Source organism: Miscanthus floridulus, chromosome 18, assembly GCF_019320115.1.
Source record: "Miscanthus floridulus cultivar M001 chromosome 18, ASM1932011v1, whole genome shotgun sequence".
NCBI lineage: Eukaryota > Viridiplantae > Streptophyta > Magnoliopsida > Poales > Poaceae > Miscanthus > Miscanthus floridulus.
Genome location: NC_089597.1, coordinates 136,354,304 through 136,380,734, shown reverse-complemented (window position 1 = coordinate 136,380,734; position 26,431 = coordinate 136,354,304). Strand labels below are relative to the sequence as shown.

The 26,431-nt window shown below is 44.0% G+C and overlaps 4 protein-coding genes and 2 pseudogenes across 4 annotated transcripts; 4 read left to right on the top strand and 2 right to left on the bottom strand.

The window, feature by feature from the left end:
• The window catches only part of LOC136521445 (phototropin-1A-like), a 56,209-nt pseudogene extending 51,248 nt beyond the window's left edge, over positions 1-4,961 (top strand).
• Positions 4,962-5,639: 678 nt separating this feature from the next.
• Positions 5,640-7,786, top strand: LOC136521446 (protein TONNEAU 1a-like). Its single transcript, XM_066515185.1, has 5 exons — positions 5,640-5,781; positions 6,789-6,919; positions 7,005-7,030; positions 7,130-7,289; positions 7,366-7,786. Exons 1-5 carry the CDS (start codon positions 5,743-5,745, stop codon positions 7,388-7,390), a joined length of 381 nt encoding a protein of 126 aa, XP_066371282.1. The 5' UTR covers positions 5,640-5,742; the 3' UTR covers positions 7,391-7,786.
• Positions 7,787-8,124: 338 nt separating this feature from the next.
• LOC136519511 (uncharacterized) lies at positions 8,125-10,075 on the bottom strand. The gene is made up of 2 exons (XM_066512904.1): positions 8,996-10,075; positions 8,125-8,853 (listed from the first exon to the last, which is right to left on the bottom strand). Exons 1-2 carry the CDS (start codon positions 9,778-9,780, stop codon positions 8,211-8,213), a joined length of 1,428 nt encoding a protein of 475 aa, XP_066369001.1. The 5' UTR covers positions 9,781-10,075; the 3' UTR covers positions 8,125-8,210.
• A 1,990-nt stretch (positions 10,076-12,065) lies between these two features.
• On the top strand, positions 12,066-13,005 carry LOC136524783 (ribosome-inactivating protein 3-like; annotated as a pseudogene).
• A 4,334-nt stretch (positions 13,006-17,339) lies between these two features.
• Positions 17,340-22,216, top strand: LOC136519974 (uncharacterized). Its single transcript, XM_066513378.1, has 8 exons — positions 17,340-19,230; positions 19,543-19,769; positions 19,844-20,176; positions 20,267-20,513; positions 20,962-21,090; positions 21,202-21,417; positions 21,494-21,617; positions 21,750-22,216. The coding sequence occupies exons 1-8, from the start codon at positions 17,695-17,697 to the stop codon at positions 21,983-21,985; spliced, it is 3,048 nt and encodes a 1,015-aa protein (XP_066369475.1). The 5' UTR covers positions 17,340-17,694; the 3' UTR covers positions 21,986-22,216.
• Positions 22,217-22,914: 698 nt separating this feature from the next.
• LOC136520156 (tetraspanin-18-like) lies at positions 22,915-26,030 on the bottom strand. Its single transcript, XM_066513584.1, has 5 exons — positions 25,501-26,030; positions 25,324-25,404; positions 25,111-25,215; positions 24,721-24,915; positions 22,915-23,169 (listed from the first exon to the last, which is right to left on the bottom strand). The coding sequence occupies exons 1-5, from the start codon at positions 25,807-25,809 to the stop codon at positions 23,104-23,106; spliced, it is 756 nt and encodes a 251-aa protein (XP_066369681.1). The 5' UTR covers positions 25,810-26,030; the 3' UTR covers positions 22,915-23,103.
• Positions 26,031-26,431: the final 401 nt, after the last annotated feature.

The window sequence follows — 26,431 nt, the reverse complement described above, 5'->3', positions numbered from 1 at the left end:
ATGCATCCAATTTGATGGTTGATTAGGGTGATGTTCAATACTTCATTGGGTTCAATTGGATGGAACTGAGCGTGTTCGAGACGCTGCTGCAAAAGATGGTGCCATGCTGGTTTGTTTCTACCTTAATGGTGACTAGATATATATGGGCTTGCTACCGCAAATATCTCAAAAAAATGGAATAAAATACCAAGTAACTTTGTCGTGACTGCTATGTTATAAATGCAAGCTATTCATAGTGTAGCACTTGCAATGTTTATTAGCATTTAGCATCATCTAGTGTTTATGAAAGATTTATATCTCTTAAACCCTATTGATCAACACTGGGACTCATAGATGGGTGGTATGTATAAGTATAACATTCTAAAAGTTACATAGATGGCACCTTTTAGGTCGGTTGATTAATTCTCTGACGAACAATTCCCTCCTTAATTGTCTTCTTTTGTGTTTTAGTTTGCATAAGTGATTTTAAAAACTAAATTTTGTATACCTTACTTTCTAAATTTCCTTGTTGGAGAACATAGTTGTCTTATGCATTAACTTGAATTATTTATGTAACAGGTTAAGAAAACTGCAGACAATATTGATAAGGCTGCAAAGGAACTTCCGGATGCTAATTTGGTTCATCTAAATAAATATACATATTGTACAATATAAAATTAAATATTACTGAGCACTTCTAATAGAAATTTGTGGTCAAATTTAGAGACCAGAGGATCTATGGGCTAATCACTCAAAACCAGTCGTGCCAAAGCCACATATGAAGGACACTGCATCATGGAGAGCCATCCAAAAGGTTTGTTATACATAGTTCGCAACATAGATACCTACATGCAATTTGTGAGCCTACTAGATGAAAGGAAATAATCATATGAGACACTTGAGAAAGCAATTGGCAAGCATTGTTCTATAGAATTAGGTAGTCTCTGCAATATTATATGCCTAATTTGAAAACCATTGGAAATAAGCACATGTGACATTTTTTAGAAATCTCCTAGATGGTTCATGCTATTTTTCTTGTAGGTTCTTGAGAATGGTGAAAACATTGATTTGAAACATTTTAGACCAGTAAGACCCTTAGGATCTGGCGACACTGGTAGGTAAGTACTTCTCTATTATAGCTTCAAGTATAGTAATGACTTAGTTTGTATGAATCTAGTAGATGTACTCCTGTCTAGTTTTCATTTCCTATTTACATTTAATAGTTAACATGTGAGTTGTTGAATTGTAGTGTGCACTTGGTGGAGTTGCTTGGCACAGGTGAATACTTTGCCATGAAAGCTATGGATAAAAGTGTCATGCTTAACCGAAACAAGGTATGAGTAACAAATTTCATCACACATGACATTTTAGTTAGTTCCACCTTTAGGTTTTTCTTTCTACATCCAATTCGTCTGTACCTCTAGGTCCATAGAGCTACCGCTGAACGACAAATCTTGGATATGTTGGACCACCCATTCCTTCCGACATTGTATGCATCATTTCAGGTTTGTTGCATAATGAAACTGTGTAATATATTAATACGATGCTACGGTTGTTAATGTTTGTTCTCCTTGATTTTATTATACTTCTGTGGATGCTATTATGGTTTCTTTCATCTCAAAATTTTCATATATATGTCGCAGACAAAGACACATGTATGTCTTATTACTGACTATTATGCTGGCGGGGAACTCTTTATGCTTCTTGATAGGCAACCTATGAAGGTTCTGAAGGAAGATGCGGTTAGGTGGGCATTGACGTTGACATTGAAATTGTTTATTTTGCTTAGATTTAGTTAAAACTCTTTATGCTTCTTGATTGTCAGGGATATGCTACTCTGATCTTTAATTTGTTTAGTTACATAGTATAATTGGTAGTTGGATACAATAAGAACCCAAAATGTATTGTTTGATGTAGTTGTCCATGATTAATTGTTGTAGGTTCTATGCTGCAGAAGTGGTCACGGCGCTTGAATACCTACATTGCCAAGGTAGTCATATGTGCCATACTAATTATATAAAATGAAATTCTCTTTGGTGGTGGTGGGCAACATGGATGTATTGCATAGCCAAACACAACTCAGTATACAACAAACATATTGTTTCACTTGACCAATAGTAATTATTTGCTAACAATTTGAATAATTGTTTTAGGTATGAATTTAACCACTCATGAAGGTATAGGCTTCCCTAGTAGACAAAAGGGGGAGGGTTCCTTACACTTATTCATCACATTTTAGTAGAGAAACTTGCGATGTTTACTATTTCTAAGCATTTGCTCCCCTCTTATTTTTTTAGGTATAATCTATAGAGATTTAAAGCCAGAGAACATTTTACTTCATAGAGATGGGCACATTTCCTTGACAGACTTTGATTTGTCTTGCTTGACATCATGCCGACCACAAGTAATGTCACTTCATTAATATATCTTATTGGACAGTTTCATGACTATTAGTTTAACTCGTTAGTCTATTTTTCTTAGTTACACTTCGTAATTATTCTTGTTGCTTGATAGGTGTTTCTTCCCGAAGATGATAAGAAGAAAAAGAAGAGGAAAAGTAGGGGAAATCCCATATTCTTGTGGGTCCTACCAATCCTATATGCGATGATGGGGACGAGCACCATGTCGCGGTCCTATTTTCTACTGGCGCCAAGTGTGGGCGTGGCCACCCTGGTCATGGCATCCCATTCCACCTCAGCGGACGACATGGTCAACAGTGCAGGTCAACAATTGACTCCAACGGGAGCCATACTCTCCATGTGGGTCCCGCCGATCCTATAGGTGATGATGGGGATGGGCGCCATGTCGCGTTTTTGTTTTCTACTAGCACCACGTGCGGGCGTGGCTACCCTGGTCATGGCGTCCCATTCCACCCCAGCAAACGGCATGGTCAACAGTGCGGGTCAACAATTGACTCCAACGGGAGCCATATGGGGATTGGCGGCACAGCGCCGTCCTATTCCACACTGTGAGTGATGTGCAGTCTCAGGCATGGCCCGTCATGGCTTCGGATCATGTCGAGACATGCGCCCTCACATCAATGGTGGTTGGGAGCAGTGTGGGCCCCCACGTGGTCCTGCGCTCCCGCCCAAGGTCTGAATTTGACACCCGAGTGTCAAGCGAGGCGGAACTCCTTCTCCAAGGGCCGGATGAGGTAGAGCCCAAGCCCTCGGGTCGAGCGAGGCGTAACTTTCCTTCCTGGGGTCCGACAAGACAAGATCTATGCCCTTAGGGCCGGGCGAGGCGGGAGTCCTCTCCTATGGTGTCGGATAAGACCATGGTCGTGTCCTTAACCTGTCCAAGGCGCTAATCTTGATGTCTATTAACTCCTTGTCTCTGGGTATCTAGATATAGATACCCGACACAAACTATTTTATGGACGGTTTCATGTTGTATTCAAGAGATAGTGAGTTCTACTTATGCTATATGATCTTGTTGATGTGCTCTCATCTGGATATGGCGTGTCCACAAATAGAAAAATAAAATGAGTCCTTTGAAATATATTAATTTGTTTACAACATGGAGTTTATTTGTTTCGACGAGTTTAGCTCAACTGGAGAAGACCCTAGGTAGACATGGAAGCCAGCCAAAGCAAGTTATGAGATTCTAAAATAAGGGTAGGCTAGGAGATCTATATGAATGATGAATCTTGTAGTTTTATGTCAAAGTGTCAACTTGGAATTGTCAATAAAATAAAGGCAACTATCTTTGGTGTAATTATGAAACCAGTGGCTTATATCTACACTTAAGTGTGAGTTCACTTTGCAATGAACTACTAAGTTATTAGTGAATGATCACTTGGTGATGGTAGGCGGTTGCACACATGGACTATGCGTAAATTTTTTTTTCGAGAAAATACTATGTGCCTTATTTTTAGGCATGCTTAATATGAATTCAATAGGAGTAATTTGTATCATTATCTAAAGTGCCTTTATATTTGTCATAAAAATTAGTTTTGTTAGGTTATATTTATTTATATTTTTTGAAATCATCCATAATTTATGGATACCATTGAAAAATAAATGTTCTAGTAGGCTATATATTAAAATGCAAATGGTGTATATGATTAAACTGTTTTAATAATTTACTAAAAAGGTGAAGCTGTAAATTGGACAAATAGACTCATGCTTTTTTTTAAAAAAAATGGAGGATTATTTTTTTTATATATAACTAAAGTATATACGAAATAAAAAAAAACTAAAATTGTTGGGCCCACCTGTCAGTCAACCTTTAGCCTACACCTCCCACCGTTCCCCAACCTCTGTTGTTATCGTGTTCATCTTCGATCTCCATCTCCCTTCACCCTCTCTCTCTCTCTCTCTCTCTCTCTCTCTCTCTGTTTGAGGAGAAGTGCCTGCTCCTGCTCCGTGCTCCCTCCGCTCCTCCGTGCTCCCACTCGCCATCCCCAGACTTCATTTCAGGCGGGGATGGACGATTACGCCCGGGAGATGATGGAGCTCAAGACGCTCGTCACCCGCACCCTCGAGAAGAAGGGTGTCCTCGCCAAGATTAGGGTTCGTACTTCCCACTTCTTCATTTCCCTAATCCCTCCATTGATCCGGTGCCTCCACCACGCTCCGCGGATCTAGCTTTTCCTCTCCTCCGCTTTGGGGATCTACACCTCCGCTTCCGCAATTTGCTTCCCAAAAATCCGCGCATTTGTTTTTTTTTTTCAATTTCGAATGTGCACATTCTGAGCGCCCTGGCGCTGTTGGGTAGGTTCTTGTTTAGGAATATGAAAGAATGCTCACGCATTGCTCAAGAAGTTTTATTTTTCACCAGGTCCATTTTTGTTGTTCTAGTTGCCATTACCAATTTCCTGATGATGTTTCTGGCTGCATGACTAGGCTGAGCTAAGAGCAAGTGTGTTTGAAGCCATTGAAGAGGAGGATCGGGTGGTAGAGAATGATGATGGCGGGAGTCCTGCATTGCTTGGTAGCTGTAATGACCGAGCTAAGCAACTGCATGCTTCACCTTCAGGTTTGCCCTTTGAATGTGCTGGCTAATAAAATATGTCTGCAGAAGCTAAAGCTTGTCTTTGATGCACTATCAAAACAAAAGAAATCAAGCGAATACTGCTATATGCATATACACCTTTTCTCTCATATACTGACCTATAGAAATTTATACTACTGTTCTGAAATATTCCAGAAGGACAAAGCTTGATATTCTGCTGCATGACAATCTTTTCCCTGCTGGAAATTGTGACATTTTTTAGCAAGCAATTTAGGACTAAACTTGAAAGATACAATTTTGCTTTTCTCCTGAGTCCTGATTGAAGACTAGCGTGAGTCTTTGGATTTGAATGCTTCTGCACTGGTGATAATTGAAAGAAGCATTTCCATAATGTAATTTGTTGTTTCTAAGTCCCATCAAGGATATCTCAAATGTTTAAGGTTGTTGTGCAGCCTTAAAATGATTTTCAGTACTAAGTTTAGCCTTGTATTTTGCAAGCTGCACATAACATGGAATGGCTTTACATTATAGGATTTCTGTTGCTTGCAGGTAGGTTACTAACTGCACTTGTATGTGAATACTTGGAGTGGGCTCAACTAAGTCACACAATGAAAGTTTACTTGCCAGAGTGTAACCTGGTAAGTGGTGGCTGTTCCTGATATTTCGTTTTTGCATTTCAGGAATCAACATCCGTAATGTTTCCCCGTTTTGTTTGTAAATCAGCCCAAGGACTTCTGGAAGAATGAACTGAAAGACTTTTCTAACAAAAGTGGAGCTGAGGGGAGCAGGAGTGCTGAAAGTGGTCCAATGCTTTTAGATGTTCTTGAAGGTTATCTGAAATATGAGGTTTATCTCTCGCATTACCATTAGCAGAAGCAAGAATCATCCTTTTGTTTCTTTTTCTTCCCCAGTAAAGGAAAAAAAATGTGTTTGGGGTAATGTACCCAATTCTTTTTTCCCTACAAAACTATGTAGTCCTGTATGGATCAAGGTCACAGATCTCTGGCTATTAGCTGCCGCTATATCTGTTTTAGGTACTAGACCACTGTTTGCCCCACGTTCATTTTAGCCAGGTATTAGTCTTATGAGAACTCTGCAACTAAATGTCTATTTGTTACACTAGTATGGATCCTCTTATGCATCGGTATGTAGAAAAGGTAGTATATTGAGTTGTGAGCAATAATCCTTCATATTATTGGTGTCTTGCTTAATCAAACTGTCCGAAAAAATAGATTGCTTGCCACAACTATAATACTCATCATGGTGCTGCCTTAGAACAAAAGGTAGGTGTTGTTATTCTGGAAGCTTAAGGAGATAGGTTTATCAAGATCAAGCACATCTTCACTGTTTGTAAATTTTCTAGAAAGCTGGAACATTTGGAGAATGTAGACAATGATTCTTAGAATAACCATAATGGATAAAAATTGATATACTCTTTTCTGAGTTTGGTCAGTTGTCTTACACTGTATCCACGGGATTTATATTTACAATGCATTATCATTATCATTGTAATGAGATCTGCTTACATGTGATTTTTCAATCTCAACTTATTGATGCAAGGCCCGTGCTCAAGGTCTCCTTTTGTTAGTCTGCGGTGCTTGGGGTATGAGCTGCATTTATGCTGCTTTCTGCCTATATGACCTGTAGTTGACTGCGCACGCAAAATTTGATCTTAATTTTTTGTCCAGCTTGGCTTTCACTGTCCTTGAGCAAGTAAAGTTGGTTTTCGTATTATACTTTATTAATAAGAAGTTTTCCATTGTTAACCTCCAAATATAGTTAGTATGCTCTAGCTTAAAAGTTTTGGTTTTCTACAGCATGCTTTGGTCATCTAAATATGTTGTTTTGGACAGAATTTGTCTCAAACAAGGATGGGTGGCAGGAGGATGATGAGTTCAGAGTCTGATCCATCTCTAAATGCTGAACATCGGAGCATGAGGAGGCCACCATCAGCGTCAGTTGGGAGCCTGCCTCCTATGGGGAGGTAAGCATGATGCCATACTGCTGTGCGTCTGTAATTATGCACATCTATTTGTTGAGTGTGACATATATTACTTTGAAATTGCCAGGCCAATCTCTTCGTCGCAGGCATCAGGTCTGTGCACTGCTGTGCAATCTTTCCAGTTTATGATGATATATGTAGCTGTGTTGTTCCAAATTCTGAAACAAGTGGTCTTGGTACATGTACTTTCAGATCGCAGAGGGGGATCTTCAGCTTCCAATAACACAAGGAAAGATGAGTACAACTGGAGATACGATGCCGATGATATATCTGAAGAGGTGCTGCGGGCATCGGCTGCTCTAGAAAGTGTCCAGTTAGACCGGAAATCTCGGAATCTGCCGACATCTTGGAGGTAGGTGGGATCGCTTGATTAATCAATTGCCCCTCGATCACCATGTGATGAGTGAATGTATGGTGTGCCTTTGCAGGCATTCAGGGGATGGCGCCGAGTAACAAGCAACAAGGCTTTGGAGCTTTTTCGCGTGACTGACACTGTATTGTGTAATTTGTATACCACTCACTCATTTGTGGTGGTACGATGCTCTATATTATATTAGAGAAATGGTACACTGGTTTTGTATGATTATCTATGCTGTAACGAACAAAACAAATCAAGTGTTACAGTTTGTTGAACTATATGGGTGGACTAGATTGTGTGCATCCATCCATCCCAAGGCAAGTGTGACACCGTGTGTGCTCCGTCGCTCATAAGCTGCCAGTCCAGCAGCGAGTTTCATTGGCTTGCTCAGATGTGATGCATGCTTCATCTCCGATAGTTCAGTCCAACACTAATTAACTGTATTATGTAATGCATACTAGCTAGCTAGTATTAGGCTGCGCTTGTAGGAAGCCTACAAGGGCAAAACACACTCGTGGTCGTTCGTGAATCACTGTCTTCATCGTTAATCATTCATTGCCGATGCTACCGTGTCATTTTCGATTGAATAGAAACAACGTACGTGCAGTTAAGTAGCTAAAATAGTGTCCACCATTTTTTAAGAAGTGTCCAGCTCGTGCCTACTTCAGTGCGCCTTTTACTTTGTGGGAGATGCATATATATAGTGATCTAGAGATATTTATTTATCACCATAAAAATGAAAGCAAAATATGCATGACGAAAGATAATTTGACAAATAAAGTTGAAGATGTATATTACATATTACTTATAAGCAAATGCGCGGGGGATCAACATCTATCCCTTATGCTAGTAGAAGCTCCAAATAGACAAACAACCGAAGTTTAAATATTATTTGATACAAGCCAGCAACTTATATTAACTGTTTTCAAATAATTCCCCCAAAGTCAGCCAACATGGTGTGTATGGGAAACTGGTACTCATGCCCACAGGTATATGTATGCGGCCACCCAACCATTGAACCTTTGCGGTATTCAAATTATAAGATATTGTTCCTGATCTTAAAGAAAAGAAGACAATCTCTTTGTAAGGATGAAATCCGAGAAAATCAACATGGTAGTGCTCTTTTGCTTCGAGGGCCTTATTATCTTTGGCTTCATCAAAGACAATGTCAGCATTGTCAAAGTCCCATTCATCATCAGCAGCAAAATCAGCAGGTGGTACTTCCTCGTTATTATAGTTACGGATCACCCTCCATACGTCATATGCAAAACCGCTCTGAACAAGAGGAAGTTTATCTGGATGTAGCGGTGGAATGCTGATGATAGTCTTGAGCACCCACTCCATGTGAATAATGTGATTTCCATTATTGATCTCTTCCTTCTCCTTAAGCAACCAGACACGAAACTGAGGGCAGCTACTCCAGTCGACCCAATAAAATAACGCAGAATACACCCCTTTTTCTGATTTTCCCAAGTAAAAAGTAGGATACTTAGCACCAAGTTTGCTCGGTGTTGCTGGAGATCTCATCATTTGATACTTGTCATTGTACAAGGCGATCCTGCAATTAATTAAATACAAAATTAAAACATGAATATATGTGTCATGTGTCATGTGTGTTTACTTAGCACTAGAGCAAATAAAACGTATATATATAATTGTATAATAAAAAATAATAAGGATGCCAACTATAGAGTACCTACCTCATGACAGAATCGTTTTGACAATGCACATAGAGTGCTCCTCGGAAATATACGGCCTTGCGGTCCCAGCAATCAGATTGCAGCATATCAGCCATGGTCCCGGCGGGCTCCCCTTGGCGGATCCAGGACCTCTCCTCCCACCTCCACGTCCTCGACGAGAAGACGTGGATTCTCAATGTGGATGGAGGCCATTGTTGCTCGTCAAGGTCAATGGTGATGTTTTCCCGGTTGCCCAGCAGACCATGGGCAAGCAAGGGGACAAGAAATACCTCGAAGTGCTGCGGCGACTCCACCATGGGATCGTACACAAGGTAATAGCTTGAATACAACAAGTTGTGGTCGTCGTTGTTGTCCTGATCCGCCGTGGTCCCGGCCCAGACCCTGACCCCACCAAGCATGTCGTCAATGGATGGTTCCGGGGAGGTAGGCAAGTTGGCCCATTGGCGTGTGGCAGGGTTGACCACCATGTCACACAGAAAGAGTAGACCATTGCAGTGATCCTGCACTTCCAGAATCATGTAATCTTCCAAGAAGTCAAGGCAACCGCCGGGGATTCGACGCGCTGCCCAAGCAGGGCGTGCGAAGAGATATGTCAGCTGCTCGAAGGCGTCGAGGCTGGTGCAGTACAAGGCGTCGAGGCGGAGAGGGAGGAGGTCGGCGCGCAGCAGGCGGCGAGCGTCGATGATGGAGCACCAGTGCTTGCGGACGCAGCGTGACGCCGCCAGGCTGCTGGGCGGGAGGCGGCGCAGGACGTCGGCGAGCATGTCGTCAGGTAGCTGGTCCATAATAATTATCTTACTATATGAATCGGCGGCGGCGCGGATCGGATGAGATGTATAGTAAGAGATTCGGATGGTGGTGGTGGACCGGACCGGCCGGCCGTGGAGCTGGACGGGGGAGAGGTACGACGGTGGCGACAGGAGATCGGAAAGTATATATGTATATGATGATGGTGGTGGTGGAATCGAAATCGATCATCCGATGGATAGCTAGGTTGGAAACGGAGACGAGTCGGAGTCGGAGTCGGATGGATTATTATTAGGTTTAAGCAGGCGGGAGGAGGCGGAAGGTACGGTGGTGGTGATCGATGATGGCCGATATATGGGTGCGATCGATGCAGCCGGAAACTGATGATGACGACGGATCATATATATCGGATGGGAGGGTAATAAGGCTAGTTGTTGTGTCGATCTACATGCTTGTGCGGCTGCATGTCTTCATCGTTTCCTCGATGATGAATGATGATGCATGCAAACATATAATTTCACGCCAATACAGATTAAAGCCAAGCTGTGCTACTATATAGTACATGTATGCGTTGAGTCTCAGATGATCCGAATGAACAAGGAACAACGCTAGCGCAATAGAGGAGAGTTAGTTCGACTGCTCCCATGGATCACACTAATGGCGTGTGCGTGTGTTACGGCAGGCGCACGGATTGGGAAAGACCAGGGCCAACTATATATTTTTTTTTATTAGTGCGAGATACAATTGTTTTTTGAAATTGTGCGGTACAATTGTTAACATAGAACAAACAAATACACCATCTGTATAAGTACCTACACTACACTAATGAACATTTGGTTATTCACTACCGGAAACACCTAATTTGCCGAGTGTCCCCACCTTTGCCGTGGGCAAGATTTCGGGCATTCGGTAAACATGATGTTTGCCGAGTGTCCCAAAGACGACACTCGGCAAAACTAAAACTCACGGCATAACAATTTACGCCGAGTGCTGACACTCGGCAAACAACAGACACACGGTAACTTCATGTCCGAGGTAACACCATCAGCCTTTGTTATCATTTTGCCGAGTGCCACCCGTTAACACACGGCAAACCAACATATATGCCGAGTGTCAACATACAACACTCGGCAAATCTTACTATATGCCAAGTGTCAGAATATGACACTCGGCAAACAATTGTTTTTTTTTATTTTGCCTCCCAAACTTTTTGTACTGTTGTCTTACAATACCTGTTGCTCTGTGTTGAAGTTTTGTATATTTCTGAGTTATTTTATTATATTGTCACGATCAAAATATTATTTTTAGTATTATACAATACAAGCTCAAACTTAAATTATCATGGTATTGCGTTGTTCTTGTTGCAACGCACGGGCATGATCCTAATGAATAATAAGATGGAAAAGTAAATAAAAGAGGGCATGCAGAGGCATCGAGCCATCGGCGAGCAGCCGCACCGCACGGGAGCCCTCAGGACTGAATCCATTGACGCGCGCGGCTGTTGCCTGGCATTGCTTGCCGCCTTGCCCAGTGGCAAACGTACTTCCCCGTCCCAAAATAACTATCGTTCTCGCTTACCGAGAAATATCTTTGATTAACTATATATTAAAATATATTAATATTTATGCTAAGTAATTAGTATCATCGAAAAAAATATTTAGATCTAGCTTTTTAACAAATTTATTTAGAGATACAAATATTGCATATATTTTCTACAAATCGAGTCAAACTTGTGACACGAAAACCCAAAACGACACTTATTTTGGGATGGAGGGAATAGTCGTGTCTGTCACGAAGCGGCAAGGGAAGGCTTCGACGTGCGTCAGCAGATTTAGAAGACGGCGGAAACGCGCCGGCAGAAGCGGGATAGTAGTAGAAACGAGCTATGGAGCGAGGCTTGCAATGTGACTGTCCCAACCCAATCTATGCAGGGGTTAGAGCATCTCTAACACTACTACCTAAAACACACTACTAAAACTGTATTTGGGTAGCTACCAATTTTTGTACTACCTAAATTTTGCTCTCTACTCCACCAGTCCTACCTAAAACTGGCTACCTATTTTCATCCTAGCAGATGGGTCGTTTCAATAAATTTTTCAGAGGACCCTCAAAATCATAGGACGGGCACTTGTAGTAGGCACGTTTGGAAGGTCAGTCACATGCGTTGTGTGTAGTAGGCAGGTTGGTATTAGTTGGCATGTACCAGTAAACAATGCATCATCTATGTTTCGCTTCATATGCATTTGCAGGTAAAAGAGAAAGTACTATATATATGCTCGTCCTCGCTACTCGATCGTTCACTAGCTAGCTAGGGGCTAAGGGCATGATGATCACCAACAATAAATCAGCAGCATGCCGTCCCAACTTAGTGCTTTTGCTATCCTTATTTTTACTAGCCGCATTTGCTCAAGCTCAGGCACCACCCCCTCCACCGCCGGCTCCTATACACCACGTCTACTGGGACATTGGCACTGAAACATTTCAAGTTCTCCGCACTAAGTTGATGCGGCTGGTACTCGACTACGCCAACAGAAATCCTCCTTACAACCATCCAAGTGTCAACCAAATACCGGTGACGGGCCCTAGGCGGCGCGGCTTCTACGAGACCCCACCTGAATGGATATATATCCATATCAAGGTCGGGGAAGAAGCGCCGGAAGAGCAGGTGACGTTGGCGATGGCGATAGACGATTTGTATATAATAGGTTTCTGTAATGGGGACAATGTGTGGTACCAGTTTAGTGGAGATAAGGATGTTTTTAAAGGCCGGCCGCCTGGAACCCACATCTTACCCGTAGAGGAGAACTACAGAGATTTGATTACCGGCGGCCGTGTGAATATGCCACTGGTGCCTTTAGGAAAAAAACTCTGCTACGCATGCAACCTTACAGCTTGCAACATACAACCACATAATCAGTCCTAAAGAACAAGCCAAAGACGGGCTTGTCAGGTTCGTTATAATGATAGGGGAAGGCATGCGTCTGCAAAAGATCGATGAGACATTCTCGGGGGATAATTGGGAGAAGGAGACGTTCCTCACCACAGACGACGCGCTCTCTGTGGTCGACTGGGGATCGAGCTCAAGGCTCGTCATACGGTGGTTCCTAGCAGGGGGCGCAAAATGGGGTGGAGGTCGTACATTTAAGGATGTCGCTAGGAAGGTGAAGAAAAATAGTCACATCTCTGGACCGAACGATGCATTGAACAATAGATATTATTTGTGGCTTCGCCCAAAAGATAATCCAGCTGATTTGATTCGGTAATTTGTACTAGGAATATACGTATGTTAGTTGTGTTCTGTTCCATTAAACAAGTATTCATTCGCCTGCCCATCTGTATTTCTTTTTATTATTAATTACAGTTATTACGTACTCCTATATATATAAACAAACACGTCATCCGACGTATTGTAACAGTTTATAGTTTATATTATTATTATTATATATATGACTTAGTTTCTGGCCGGCCGTGGGTGTTTTGCTCTGCATTTTTCAGTCGCACACCTGGCTCTGCTGCCTTATTCTCCAACCATAGCTTGACGGGCTTCACTTCGTCGCCGGCACCGGCCCCTCCCCCTCCCCCTCCCCCCTGCCCCTGCCCACCTCCCCCACCTCTTCCCCCTCTCAGCTAGATCTAGTTGCGCCTACAACCCTAGCCCCGATGAGCTCCACCACCCCATCACCGCCGCAGCCGCCGGCCGTCTCTCCGGCATCGGCGGCCACCCCTCCACCGCCCGCCTCCCCTTCCCCTATCCCCTCCATCTCCCGACGGCGCGACCCCTACCCCGTGACAGCGCGACCGCGGCCGTCCCTTCGGACCGCGTCGCGTCTTCCTTTTCCAGCGAGGGGCTCGCGGCCGGCGTGCTCGTCAACAACGCCGGGCTGTCCTACCCCTACGCGCCGGTTCAGAGGAAGGCGCCGTCGATCGAGCGGCCGCTGGCTTGCACCTTGGAGGAACTGTACAAAGGTGCCACTAAAAAAGATCTCCAGGGATGTCCTTGACGCCGCCGGGTGAGACCGCCGATTCCTTGCCCAATTTGTTGCATGCATAATACAGACTGACCACAGGTTCTAGTATTCTGTTCTTCTGTAAAGATCGGAGCATTGTTTCTGCCTTGATGTTTGAGCAAGTCCGTGTGTTGTTGTAGGGATAAATAGAGACTTTTTGTGCTACTATACTACTAGATCGTGCCTTGTGTTATGCATCTTCTGACTTCGGTTGGCACATTGTGGTTGCACATTAGTATCTTTTGGGCAGGGAAACTGAGGAGCATGAGAGGAAAGGTTGAGAAGAGAGAAAAACAAATTGATAGGGATGGCAGTTTGGTAGACAGATAAGGCAAGAACAATACAAATGTGGTTTGATCTGTCTTATGCCTTCTTTTTTATTAATACAGTAATTGAGTATGAGGCATACATACAACACTCTACAACCACCACCTATATGTGCACCTAAACCCAATAGGAATTTATCAGAGGCATCTAAGGTCTCTCAGAGTGTGGTACATGCTTTCCAACTTATTTTTTATTTCTGCGCCAAGCCAGGTTGGTGGGCTGAGTGCACACCCACACCCACTCGTAGGCAAATGGCCATTGGTTTGCTTAATTCTTGTTTGTCTGATTTATCTTATCAGCTCAAGGATGCATCAGTCAATTCTCCAGAACTCTCTCTATTGAATAATGTTATTAAACGAATCTTCCTGTGTTTCAGTCCAGGACATTTCAGCTGTTGTTGCCCCTTACTTTCTGATTCTTTTGGGCGATACACAAGGTATTCTGACCTTCTCTATTCACTTCAACCATAACTCTATGTTGTGCTCCCCATGGTGGCCAAGCTGACTGTTAGCTTTAAATGTTAGCCATTATTCTTGATTTATTGGAGTTGGCAATATCCTTTGCATATGATATTAGGGTGGTGTGCATGTATTGCACGGTGCATGGGGAAGTTTTTTATTTCTGTACCTCATGCTTACAACTACAGTTATATATTCTACTCAAAATCAAATTTTAAAGGTTCACACTATAGATGCAGGATTCATGGCAGCAGGATTCATCAGAGAAATAATCAACCCGGATTGGCTTGTCAACCCGGTCCTAGTAGAGAAGAAGAATTCAAAAGAATGGCGCATGTGCATTGACTACACAGACCTCGACAAAAATTGTTCAAAAGATCCGTATGGTCCACCAAGGATTGATCAAATTATCGACTCAACAGCAGGATCGGCTCTATTATCCTTCCTGGATTGCTACTCGGGCTATCATCAAATATCTTTAAGAGAAGAAGACCAAAGCAAGACATCGTTCATTACACCCTTTGGGGCATATTGCTACAAATCAATGTCTTTCGGGCTAAAAAATACAGGGGCAACATATCAAAGAGCAATTCAAACCTGTTTAGGGAATCAAGTCGGAAGGAACGCAGAAGCATACATTGACGATGTGGTAATCAAGACAAAAGAACCCGAATCATTGATAGAAGACCTTGAGGAGACTTTCAAGAATTAAAAGCATGGCAGTGGAAGCTAAACCCCACAAAGTGTGTTTTGGGGGTCCTGTCGGGACAACTACTCGGATTTCTAGTCAGCAACCGAGGAATTGAAGCAAGTACAAAGCATGTTAAAGCTATCATGGATATGAAACCTCCAAAGAAAGTTAAAGACATATAGAAGCTTACAGGGTGCATGGCAGCACTCAACAGATTCATCTCCCGACTAGGAGAAAAGGGGCTATCTTTTTTCAAATTATTGAAAAAGGCAGGAAATTTTGAATGGACAGAACAGGCAGAAGAAGCATTCCAAAAGTTAAAAGAGTATTTGGCATCATCACCAGTAATGACACCACCAAAAGGCAAAGAAGACATGATGCTATACATTACAGCAACCAAGAACGTTGTCAGCACAACAATTGTGGTTGAGAGGGAAGAACCCGGACACGCATACAAAGTGCAGAGACCAGTCTATTACATAAGTGAAGTACTAACAGAATCAAAAGTGAGATACCCGCACATGCAAAAGCTACTTTATGCAGTGTTGATATCATCAAGAAAGCTGAGACATTATTTTCATGAACACAAGATTACAGTGGTAACCAATTTTCCACTCCAAGACATTCTACGCAATAAAGATGCAATAGGTCGGATATCAAAATGGGCAGTAGAACTCGGTGCTCTCAACCTAGACTTCAAACCAAGAACAGCAATCAAATCTCAAGCGTTATCCGACTTCATTGCTGAATGGACAGAAATCAGTCAAAAAGAACCCGAACCAATACTTGATCATTGGAAAATGTATTTTGACGGTTCCCTAAAGGTAGGAGGAGCCGGAGCATGAGTACTATTCATATCACCAGAAGGGAGACAGTTAAAGTATGTGCTACAAATACTTTGACAGGCAACTAACAATGAGGCAGAATATGAAGCATTAATACACGGTCTAAGAGTGGCAAGCTCACTCGGGATCAAAAGACTACTCATCTACGGTGATTCAGCTGTAGTAATCAATCAAGTCAACAAGGATTGAGATTGTACAAAAGACAATATGGATGCGTACTGTGCAGAAGTCAGAAAATTGGAGAAAATTTTCCAAGGGCTCGAAATCCATCATGTACTAAGAGATTCCAACGTTGCAGCAGATGTGCTAGCCAAATTAGGATCAGATAGAGCAAAAGTACCACCTGGTATATTTTTAGAAGAACTCATAGCTCCATCCATCAAACAACTCGGGAACACAGAAAAAGAGAAGGAAACAACAGATCCAATATAAATAGATCAAGCAGAAGAACCAGACCAGTCAAGACAAATCATGGTCATACAAAATGATTGGAGACAAACATATATTGAGTTTGTCAAAGAGAAGAAACTACCCGAAGACAAAACAGAAGCAACCCGGGTTGTACGAAGAAGCAAAAATTACGTTCTGGTGGGAGACAAACTATACAAAAGAACATCATCATCAGGAGTACTGCTTAAATGTGTTCCAATAGATAAAGAAAAGAAAATCTTGGATGAAATCCACTCAGGACGTACATGCGCTACTTTTTCTTTTTCTTTTTTTGTTTATATCATGGTTGAAAATGTGGAAGACAACGAACAATAAACTCTTATATGTAGGTAGTCCCAAAAATAAGGTAGGATGGAGACGGCTGCGTGGTCTAAGAAGATAGGGGAGGGTTTGAGACCCACCCCATATAAAAGTCAAACAAAGAGTAGTTAATAATAATATAATAAACTATTAATAAATTTCTCTAAAAAATACTACTCCCTCCGTTCCTTAATATAAGCTATATAGATTTTTAAAGAAAATTTCAAAATATAGGTACGTATCAGCTCCCACGCTGATTAGTTAGGAAACATTCCCACCGTACATAGCACATGCTCCAACCAATCCCTTAGATTTAGAAAACAATCTGATTAGGAGACAGAAGATGGCCTGATTTTTCTTTTTTTTCCCCAAGCCGTGCGTTAATATTGATGCTAAAAACTATATGGCTTATATTAAAGAACGGAGGGGTAATAAATAAATAAATAAACCCAACCGTTCTCATCTCACTTTTTTTTCTTTCGTTCTCATCAAACCAAATCAAATCGATCGAATAAAAAAGTCGTATTCCATTCACTTCTTGTTTCCCCTTGTTCATCGTCGTCCCTGCACCTGTCCCTTTCCCTAACATAAGTCGCCGGCGGCGGCGGCGGCGCGGAATCCCTTTCCCTCCTCCTGTTAGGTTTGCCGCGGATCCGATCCAAGGTAATTTACATTCCCTCCCTAACATAAGTCGCCATCCCGCCGTTCCCGCCGCTGCAGCTCGGGCTCCGACCGGTCGCGCGCCGGATCTATCCGGTGTCCTCGCCGTCTTCTCCTCGGGCGCCACCTTCATCACGTCGGCCTTCTTCTCCCCGGCGGCTGAGACGGGGACTTGCGCCGTTCGTCCCCTCAAGGCAAGGAAAGAGGGAGGGGGATGACGTGGTTCCGCGCCGCCTCGGGCGCCGCCCGCCTCGCCCTCCGCCGCAGCCTCGCCAGCCGCGCGTCGCCAGCCGCCACCCGATGCGGCCGCGGCTTCCACTCCACCGCTCTGCGGCCCCGCTCCACCGCCCCCGTGCCCCGGGCCGTCCCGCTCTCGCGCCTCTCTGACAGCTTCCTCGACGGCACCAGCAGCGTCTACCTCGAGGAGCTCCAGCGGGCCTGGGAGGCCGACCCTTCCTCCGTCGACGAGTCATGGGACAACTTCTTCCGCAACTTCGTCGCCCAGGCCTCTCCCTCCGCCGGCGTCTCCGGCCAGACCATCCAGGAGAGCATGCAGCTCCTCCTCCTCGTCAGGGCCTACCAAGTCAACGGCCACATGATGGCCAAGCTCGACCCCCTCGGCCTCGACGAAAGAGCCGTCCCCGAAGACCTCCACCTCGGCCTCTACGGCTTCACAGACGCTGACCTCGACAGGGAGTTCTTCCTCGGCGTCTGGAGGATGTCCGGTTTCCTCTCCGAGAACCGCCCCGTCCTCACCCTCCGTGAGATCCTCAGCAAGCTCCAGCAGGCATACTGTGGACCCATCGGCTACGAGTACATGCACATCCCCGACAGGGACAAGTGCAACTGGCTCAGGGAAAAGATCGAGACTGCCAAGCCCAAGGAATACAACAAGGACCGCCGCCTTGTCATGCTTGACAGGCTTATCTGGAGCACCCAGTTCGAGAACTTCCTAGCCACCAAGTGGGCCACTGCCAAGAGGTTTGGCCTTGAGGGTGGCGAGACACTCATTCCTGGCATGAAGGAGATGTTCGATAGGGCTGCTGACCTCGGCGTTGAGAACATTGTCATCGGCATGCCGCATAGGGGAAGGCTCAATGTCCTTGGTAATGTTGTTCGCAAGCCACTGTCTCAGATATTCAGCGAGTTCACTGGCGGCACAAGGCCTGTTGAAGGTGAGGACGGTCTCTACACCGGAACCGGTGATGTCAAGTACCACCTGGGTACCTCCTATGATCGCCCAACTCGAGGCGGCAACAGGATCCACTTGTCCTTGGTCGCCAATCCCAGCCATCTGGAAGCCGTTGATCCTGTTGTCATTGGCAAGACACGCGCTAAGCAGTTCTACTCCAATGATGCTGACAGGACAAAGAACATGGGTATTCTGATCCATGGAGATGGAAGCTTTGCTGGCCAGGGTGTCGTCTATGAGACGCTCCATCTAAGTGCCCTCCCAAACTACACTACTGGTGGAACCATTCATATTGTTGTCAATAACCAAGTTGCCTTCACGACTGATCCAAGAGCTGGCAGGTCCTCCCAGTACTGCACAGATGTCGCCAAAGCCCTGAATGTTCCTATATTCCATGTAAACGGCGACGATTTAGAGGCTGTTGTTCGTGTTTGTGAGCTTGCAGCTGAGTGGCGCCAGACTTTTCACTCTGATGTGGTGGTCGATCTGATTTGCTACCGCCGTTTCGGGCATAACGAAATCGATGAACCCTCCTTCACACAGCCAAAGATGTATCAGGTAACCCTACTAATACTGGTTCAATATTGTTTTTTGTATGTTATTTTACCATTTTCCCATAAGTTGGCACTTGATACATTTGCAGCTCTTGTTCACTCTATATTTTTATAAGCTGGCTGTGCTTGCGCATATATTTCTGTTAACTCATTGTCCAAATTCTTATGCTGTTTCTTGGAGGAAAGCTAATTAAGTTGGTTGTATAGAACTTACAAAAGAAATAAAAGCCTCTGATCCTGTTCTCTCTCCCTTTCCCCCTCCATTCTGAATATGCTTAGCGCATTGCTGGACCCTGATGAGCATTATCTGTGACAGGTCATTAAGAACCATCCCAGCTCATTGAAGCTTTATGAGCAGAAACTGCTCGGAACGGGTGAAGTCTCAAAAGAAGATGTCCAGAGGATCCATGACAAGGTGAACCGAATCTTGAATGAAGAGTTTGCAAAGAGCAAAGACTATGTTCCCAACAAGAGGGATTGGCTCTCAGCTTACTGGACTGGCTTTAAGTCACCAGAGCAAATATCACGTGTTCGCAACACTGGGTAAGAACACTGTGTTGATTTCACTTTATTGTCTTCTGTTCAACTATTAGATGTTGAAAATGCCTTCTATGCAGGGTGAAGCCCGAGATACTGAAACGTGTAGGACAGGCAATTACTACACTGCCTGAAAACTTCAAACCACACAGAGCAGTGAAGAAGATTTTTGACCTGCGTGCAGCTATGATCGAGAGTGGTGAAGGAATTGATTGGGCTGTTGCAGAAGCCCTGGCCTTTGCAACACTTATAGTGGAAGGCAATCATGTTAGGCTAAGTGGACAGGATGTGGAAAGAGGAACTTTCAGCCATCGGCATGCAGTTCTGCATGATCAGGAAACTGGAGCAAAGTACTGCCCACTTGACCATGTTGCAATGAATCAAAGTGAGGAGCTGTTTACTGTTAGCAACAGGTAAGTTTGCTTATGGATGTACCAAATCTCTTATCTGTCATTTCAGTGAGAAGTTTTTTTCCCTTATGTTATGTATTACTCTGTTTGCAGTTCACTTTCAGAGTTTGCTGTTCTTGGGTTTGAATTGGGTTACTCCATGGAGAACCCTAATTCATTGGTTCTTTGGGAAGCACAATTTGGCGATTTTGCCAATGGTGCACAAGTGATGTTTGACCAGTTTTTGAGCAGTGGCGAGGCAAAATGGTTGCGGCAAACTGGCCTTGTTGTTCTGCTGCCTCATGGTTATGATGGCCAAGGTCCTGAGCATTCCAGTGCCCGCTTGGAGCGCTTCCTTCAGGTAATTCACAGGAGCCATGTTTTCGTTATTGGTGTTGTTCAGCCATCACATCAGTGTTGAGCAGTCCTTTTTTTGCATCCTTGTTCTATATATTTTTGTTGTTTTTTATCCAACTATTTTGAAAGAAACCATGTAATTTTTGTGCATCCATACAAATCATGTTTTCCCGTGTGGGTCTACAGTATTATGAATCCTCTAATGTGAGATGTTTGTTTTTCTCTTGAAACCATTTTGATAAGAAATGATGCAGTTTTAAACTTTTGATGCGTCCGCACAATTCTTTTTTGTGTGGCAATCAATAGTCATGTCATGCAAGTGCACAGTAAATTCATTTCCTTTTGGTAATGATTCAGATCTTCTGCTTGTCTGGAGACTAGAACTTGAGTTTAACTGCTTACTTGAGTTTAACTGCTTACTTGAGACTGCTATAATGATTGTTTTGCGCCAGATGAGTGATGATAATCCTTTTGTCATACCTGAGATGGAACCAACACTTCGCAAGCAAATACAAGAGTGTAACTGGCAAGTTGTGAATGTGACAACTCCTGCAAATTATTTTCATTTGTTGCGTCGGCAGGTCAGCTTATCTTATTGTGCAGTTTGTTTTTCTCATTCTAGCATTTGGTTTGCAGTTTGCTCACATGTTATATTCTTTCTATTGTTGCCTACTGTTGGGGTGGGGCTGTAGATACATAGGGAGTTCCGGAAGCCACTGATTGTAACAGCCCCTAAGAACCTGCTTAGGCACAAGGATTGCAAGTCAAATCTTTCAGAGTTTGATGATGTTGAAGGCCATCTAGGATTTGATAAGCAGGGAACACGTTTCAAGCGACTGATAAAGGACCGTAATGATCACAAGCAAGTCGAAGAGGGTATCAACCGTCTTATCTTATGTTCTGGGAAAGTAAGTATGCCTGTTTCTGAATAAAATCAAACAAATTAGTGGTTGGGGACAATATGAACAATTTGTTGCATTGCAGGTTTACTATGAACTTGACGAAGAGCGTAAGAAGTCCGAGCGTGGTGATGTTGCAATTTGCAGAGTTGAGCAACTTTGCCCATTCCCGTATGACCTTATCCAAAGAGAGCTTAAGAGATACCCAAGTACGTGAGGTTTTCCTTTAGTTTTTAATATTTTTCCGAAATGATAGTTTCCATTATCAAAGATGTTATGGAGCTCTGTTTATTCTGAGCACATTATGAACTGTTCTTGACTGTCATGTTTGAACGATGTAGATGCGGAGATTGTGTGGTGCCAGGAGGAGCCCATGAACATGGGTGCATACAGCTACATCTGTCCTCGGCTGTTTACTGCCATGAAGGCTCTTGGGCGGGGTTCGTTTGAAGACATCAAGTATGTGGGCAGAGCACCTTCAGCTGCTACAGCAACAGGCTTCCTGTCGGTTCATGTGCAGGAGCAGTCAGAGCTAGTGAAGAAGGCACTGCAGCCAGAACCGATCAAATTCCCCTGATGCTATGCACCTGCGTATATCTTAAAACAACATGCGAAATAACAGGACCCCGACTTGCCTGTTTGCAGGAGGCTCAACATGCCAAACCTGCGTTTTTCTAAAGTTTTGCCCTGTATGAGCTTTTTTCGAGTTCCAGTTTTGAGGCTTTTCTGCGTTGGAAACAATGACGCGTTATGAAGAAATGGAGCGGTGTAAGAACCATAAATCCTTTGTTTTGCAAACTCTGCTTTTTATTCTGGCTTTTCCGATGCTGCACACATCGCAAGATGCTTTTTTGGGTGTTCTCGTGCATGTAATGTCCATCAGTCTGGTGTTCGTAAGGATAAGCATGGCAGTTAGGCCGTTCCCAGTGGTCAATTTTACTCATTTCATTGTTCCAAGAGTGCCATGTCTATTTGCCTAAGGTGATAAAATAGAACACCCTCGATACGTGGACGCGTTTCATCATCGTAGGCTTAACATAGCATATATATATATATATGAAACGAAACATTTCCAATGGAGTTTCATGGTAAGTCATGACGCAAAGTCAATTCTCTCATTGGTTGGCAACCCAACAACTGACTGGCCCGGCCATTGACCCTTGGCTGAATTTGTTGCCACCACTCAACGAATTAGACACTAGGTAATCAAGATGATAAAACAAGGGCGACCAACAAGGTAACAAAAGCAGCTGATAAACTTGCTAAACTGGCAAGACAGACAAACTGGCAACACAGGAGTAACAAAGTTCAGCTTCTGACCCTTAATCATAGATATTATGCACAAAGGTTACAGAACTTTGCCTGCAGTATTCTTCCGGGGGGGAAAAATACACAGAACTTTACCTGCAGTGCATATCATCCCCAGGCTCGACAAACAACTTTTGGCCAAAAGCCAGTTCACGATGATGCAAAAACGTAAAACCCCACATATGCACAGCGCCCACATAACCACAAATATACACATATCAATCAACAGGTGACACGGTACAGTGCAACGCAAGATCAACCAAGTGCAATTAAATTGGAAACGGTTACAAGCAATACGCCAGGAACGCCAGGCCAGGGACCTGTACATAATACCAGGTGCTTTGAATAAACACATGCTTCCTTCATCTGTCTCTGTGACTGCTCCACTCACTGAGGCGGTGCTGCATTTGCATCCAGTGTGTTGTAGGTGTAGTCGCTCGTGTTCAAGCCATACTGGATGGCAGCAAAAATGTGTGAGTTAGTTACTAGTCCATCAGAATAGATAGAGAGAAAGATTATCATTTTTCGGGCAAGCAATAATTTTCTGTAGCCCGTGAAAAGAGAAATAGAGTGTAACACCTCAGATCTAACGAATTATCTTTGGACATCATAGCATTTTCATTGGCTAGTGATAGAGTGGATATATAGTCCAACACAGGTAAAGTAACACCAAGGGAATGATGACAAACTGCACGCGACAAGTCACAGTAGTAGTGCATCCACAGACCAATCGTCAATAAAATTCTTCTGCAAAAGAAGCTGGGAGTATGCTCGCTTAAAAAGGGGGGAGAGAGTGTGGGACGGAGTTCTTCCCTCCCCACTCTGCCATCCCTGCCTCACCGCCACAAAAAGGAGAGGGAGAATGGAAGATAGGGAGAGGATGAAAATCAGCATTGTGTCCAAAACAGCTATTTAATCATCCCTGTGATTGTAAAACTTCATCCACCGATGAAATTCTATCTGCCCCCACCTTTACTCAAATGTTACTATGTCTCACTAGGAATCTGCCCAGCCCTGTGAAGCTGCGGATCTAGTTCTACAATGGGTGTACTCTATCGTGGTGCTGTGTGTCAGTGTGTTTAAATTGCAGTATTGCACATGGTCATGGAGTTAGACAAACCAATGAACTGATGCCCTGTAGAGAAGCACGAGCACTTTGACTGCAAAGACAAGCTTGACTTCTGGTTCTATTTTTATTTTGTACCCCATGCTAATAATGACTAGTAGGGTAGACATCTAATCAATAATGAAGGTGGGTGATAAGGAAACTTTTGTAGTTCGGAGATACAGAGATTTGAAGAACGGATAAATTGAATGTGAACTATCATAGATAATCTATGAAGTGGAGCTACTTCTTTTGCTTGAGAAAAAAAGAACTTGCAGAATACAACTAATGATTTATAAACTCCTCATCAAACTTGAGACATCTAGTTGGTAAAGAACTCTCAGAACTGTATAGAAAATCAACAACGTTGTTTATCACAGGACAACTAAGCCCAACAACTATAACTACGTCAAGAAAATGAGGATTAAGATGTCATGTGCAACAGCTGTTAGATTATTATGTGGTTACTAGTATATTAGTTTCCATACATCTATTGACTTGATTAGAGATGAGCTGGCCTCTTTCACGATGTTAAAGGATTATATTTGGTTGTTAGGTATCCTCTATATATAGTCTACACAGGGGGGGAAATAGTATCTCGTGGAACAATAAAGCGAAATGAATTAGCCAGAGTCGTCAAGCTTCTCCAAGTCAGTGTGGTGGCACAATACTAGATGAGAAGGTGATGTTCAGCTTGCGGCATCTCTGGTGTTAGTTCATTCCTGTTTCTGTTGTATATATAATCCAAAAGATAGTGCGGATTCAAAGCAGCCTCTCCGCAGATTTTGCGGGGGGAGGCTTGCCTCAGTTTTTCTCTTCCCCAAACCCCACTCATGTGGGAGCCTCCGGCACTGGGTCTGCCCCCTTTTTATAGTGTTGAAGTGGGAGACAGGTGTCACCTTGTGTCTCATTGTTGAGCTCCAGAGGTCAGGACAGGCACCTCTGGTATCAACGGTGGTAGGGAGGTAAGGTGCAGGAGCTTGGGCAACCAGGAGTGGCCTCCGTATAACCACAAAGTCTTCATCGCTGTCGTAGTCCACGGTCCGGGCAGACAGCATGGCCCGTAAAATCATAGCCAGGAGAAGTGATAGTGCCTGAAGATGAATGAAACATGGTAAAAGAAGATGGTTTGTAATTACAAAACATGCTGACATATAATGAATGCAACAAGAGCATGCATTCAGTACTGACTAGTGAGTATGGATGGTAATAGGAATACTCTAATATTATATAATAAAAAAAGTGGAAGAATCTGGCTGAAAGAGAATAATTGAAGGGGATGAGGTGACCTGCGTGGCGAAGATGGCAAGAGCAGCCCATTTGCATAGGTCGAGGTTATTATGGATGAAGGAGAGTAAGTTGTGGAGCTCTCCCGTGCGGTCCTCTGGCAGGTCCTGATTGATGATGAGTATTAGAGTACATATACGGAGTGAGCAAGTAAGAAAGAAAGAAAAAAGAATTGAGATTTGTTAAAAAAGAAAAAGAAATTGAATGAATGGAACCTGAATCCAGTGCTGGTTGAGCGCGAGATGGGCGGCGAGAGCGGCTTCGAGCAGCATCATAGCCATGGCCGGGATGGTGTACTGTCCAGGGGTGTTTCCAAATCCAAAAGTAATATAAATAAATAAATAACCTAAAAATGAGAAAAGAAGAAAGTGTATGTAGTATTGCAGACGTACGAAGCAGAGGCAGCATCCGGTGTTGATCTCGGCTGCCAGGTAACCCGCGAGGAGCAGGAGGCAGTAGAAGAGCCCCGCCGCCATGACGAGCGACGGGAACCAGAGGTCCGAGCTTAGGAGGTCGCTGAGGTGGAGCTGGTGGTGGCGCGCCCAGCGCGAGAGCATCCATGCCGCGTAGAGGAGGGCGGAGACGGCGGCGAAGGCCTGGAGGAAGGCGAGCAGCTTGAGCAGGAAGCCGAGGCAGCACGCAGGCCAGCCCAGGCTCAGGCTCCGGCCCCGGCCGCCTTCTCTGCTCCGGCGACGCACCATCGGATCTGATTCCGCGATATCGGTGTCGCTGCAACCTCCCCTCGCCGATTACCCTAGCAGCAGCAGATCTGGATCTATCTCTTGTTTGGATAGGAACTGGATTTCTCTTGTCTTCTCTTCTCTTCTCTTCGTTTGGAAGTGCAACTGGATGGGATTGGAGGAGTGGCTGGGCTGAAGCAACGCAACGCAGCGCTGGAATCGTCCCTGGAATCGGGCGGCTGCTCTGCCTCTGCCTCTGCCTCTGCCTGCGCCTGCGCTTGCTTGTTTGACTTGACTCACTCCTTGGTCTGCTCGTTCGTTCCCGGCCCGGCCCATAAACAATCGAGCCCAGGAGGAGGGTCGGTGCAATCGTCCGTACGTCTCGCTCCTTTCCTCTCCTCGATGCATCAGAATATATATATATATATATATATATCATATCATCAGATCATGTTGCGCCGCCGCCCAAATCCAAGGCCGGCGCGGCGCAATCCACCATATATTCCGTTCATCCGCCTCTCCTTTCCATGCAAATGCACCAAACCAAACCGACGACGGAGAGAGAGACGTACGGAGCACATGCATGTGATGATATGTGCCTCCGACTCCGATCCAAACATAATAATCGATCCACCATCGATCA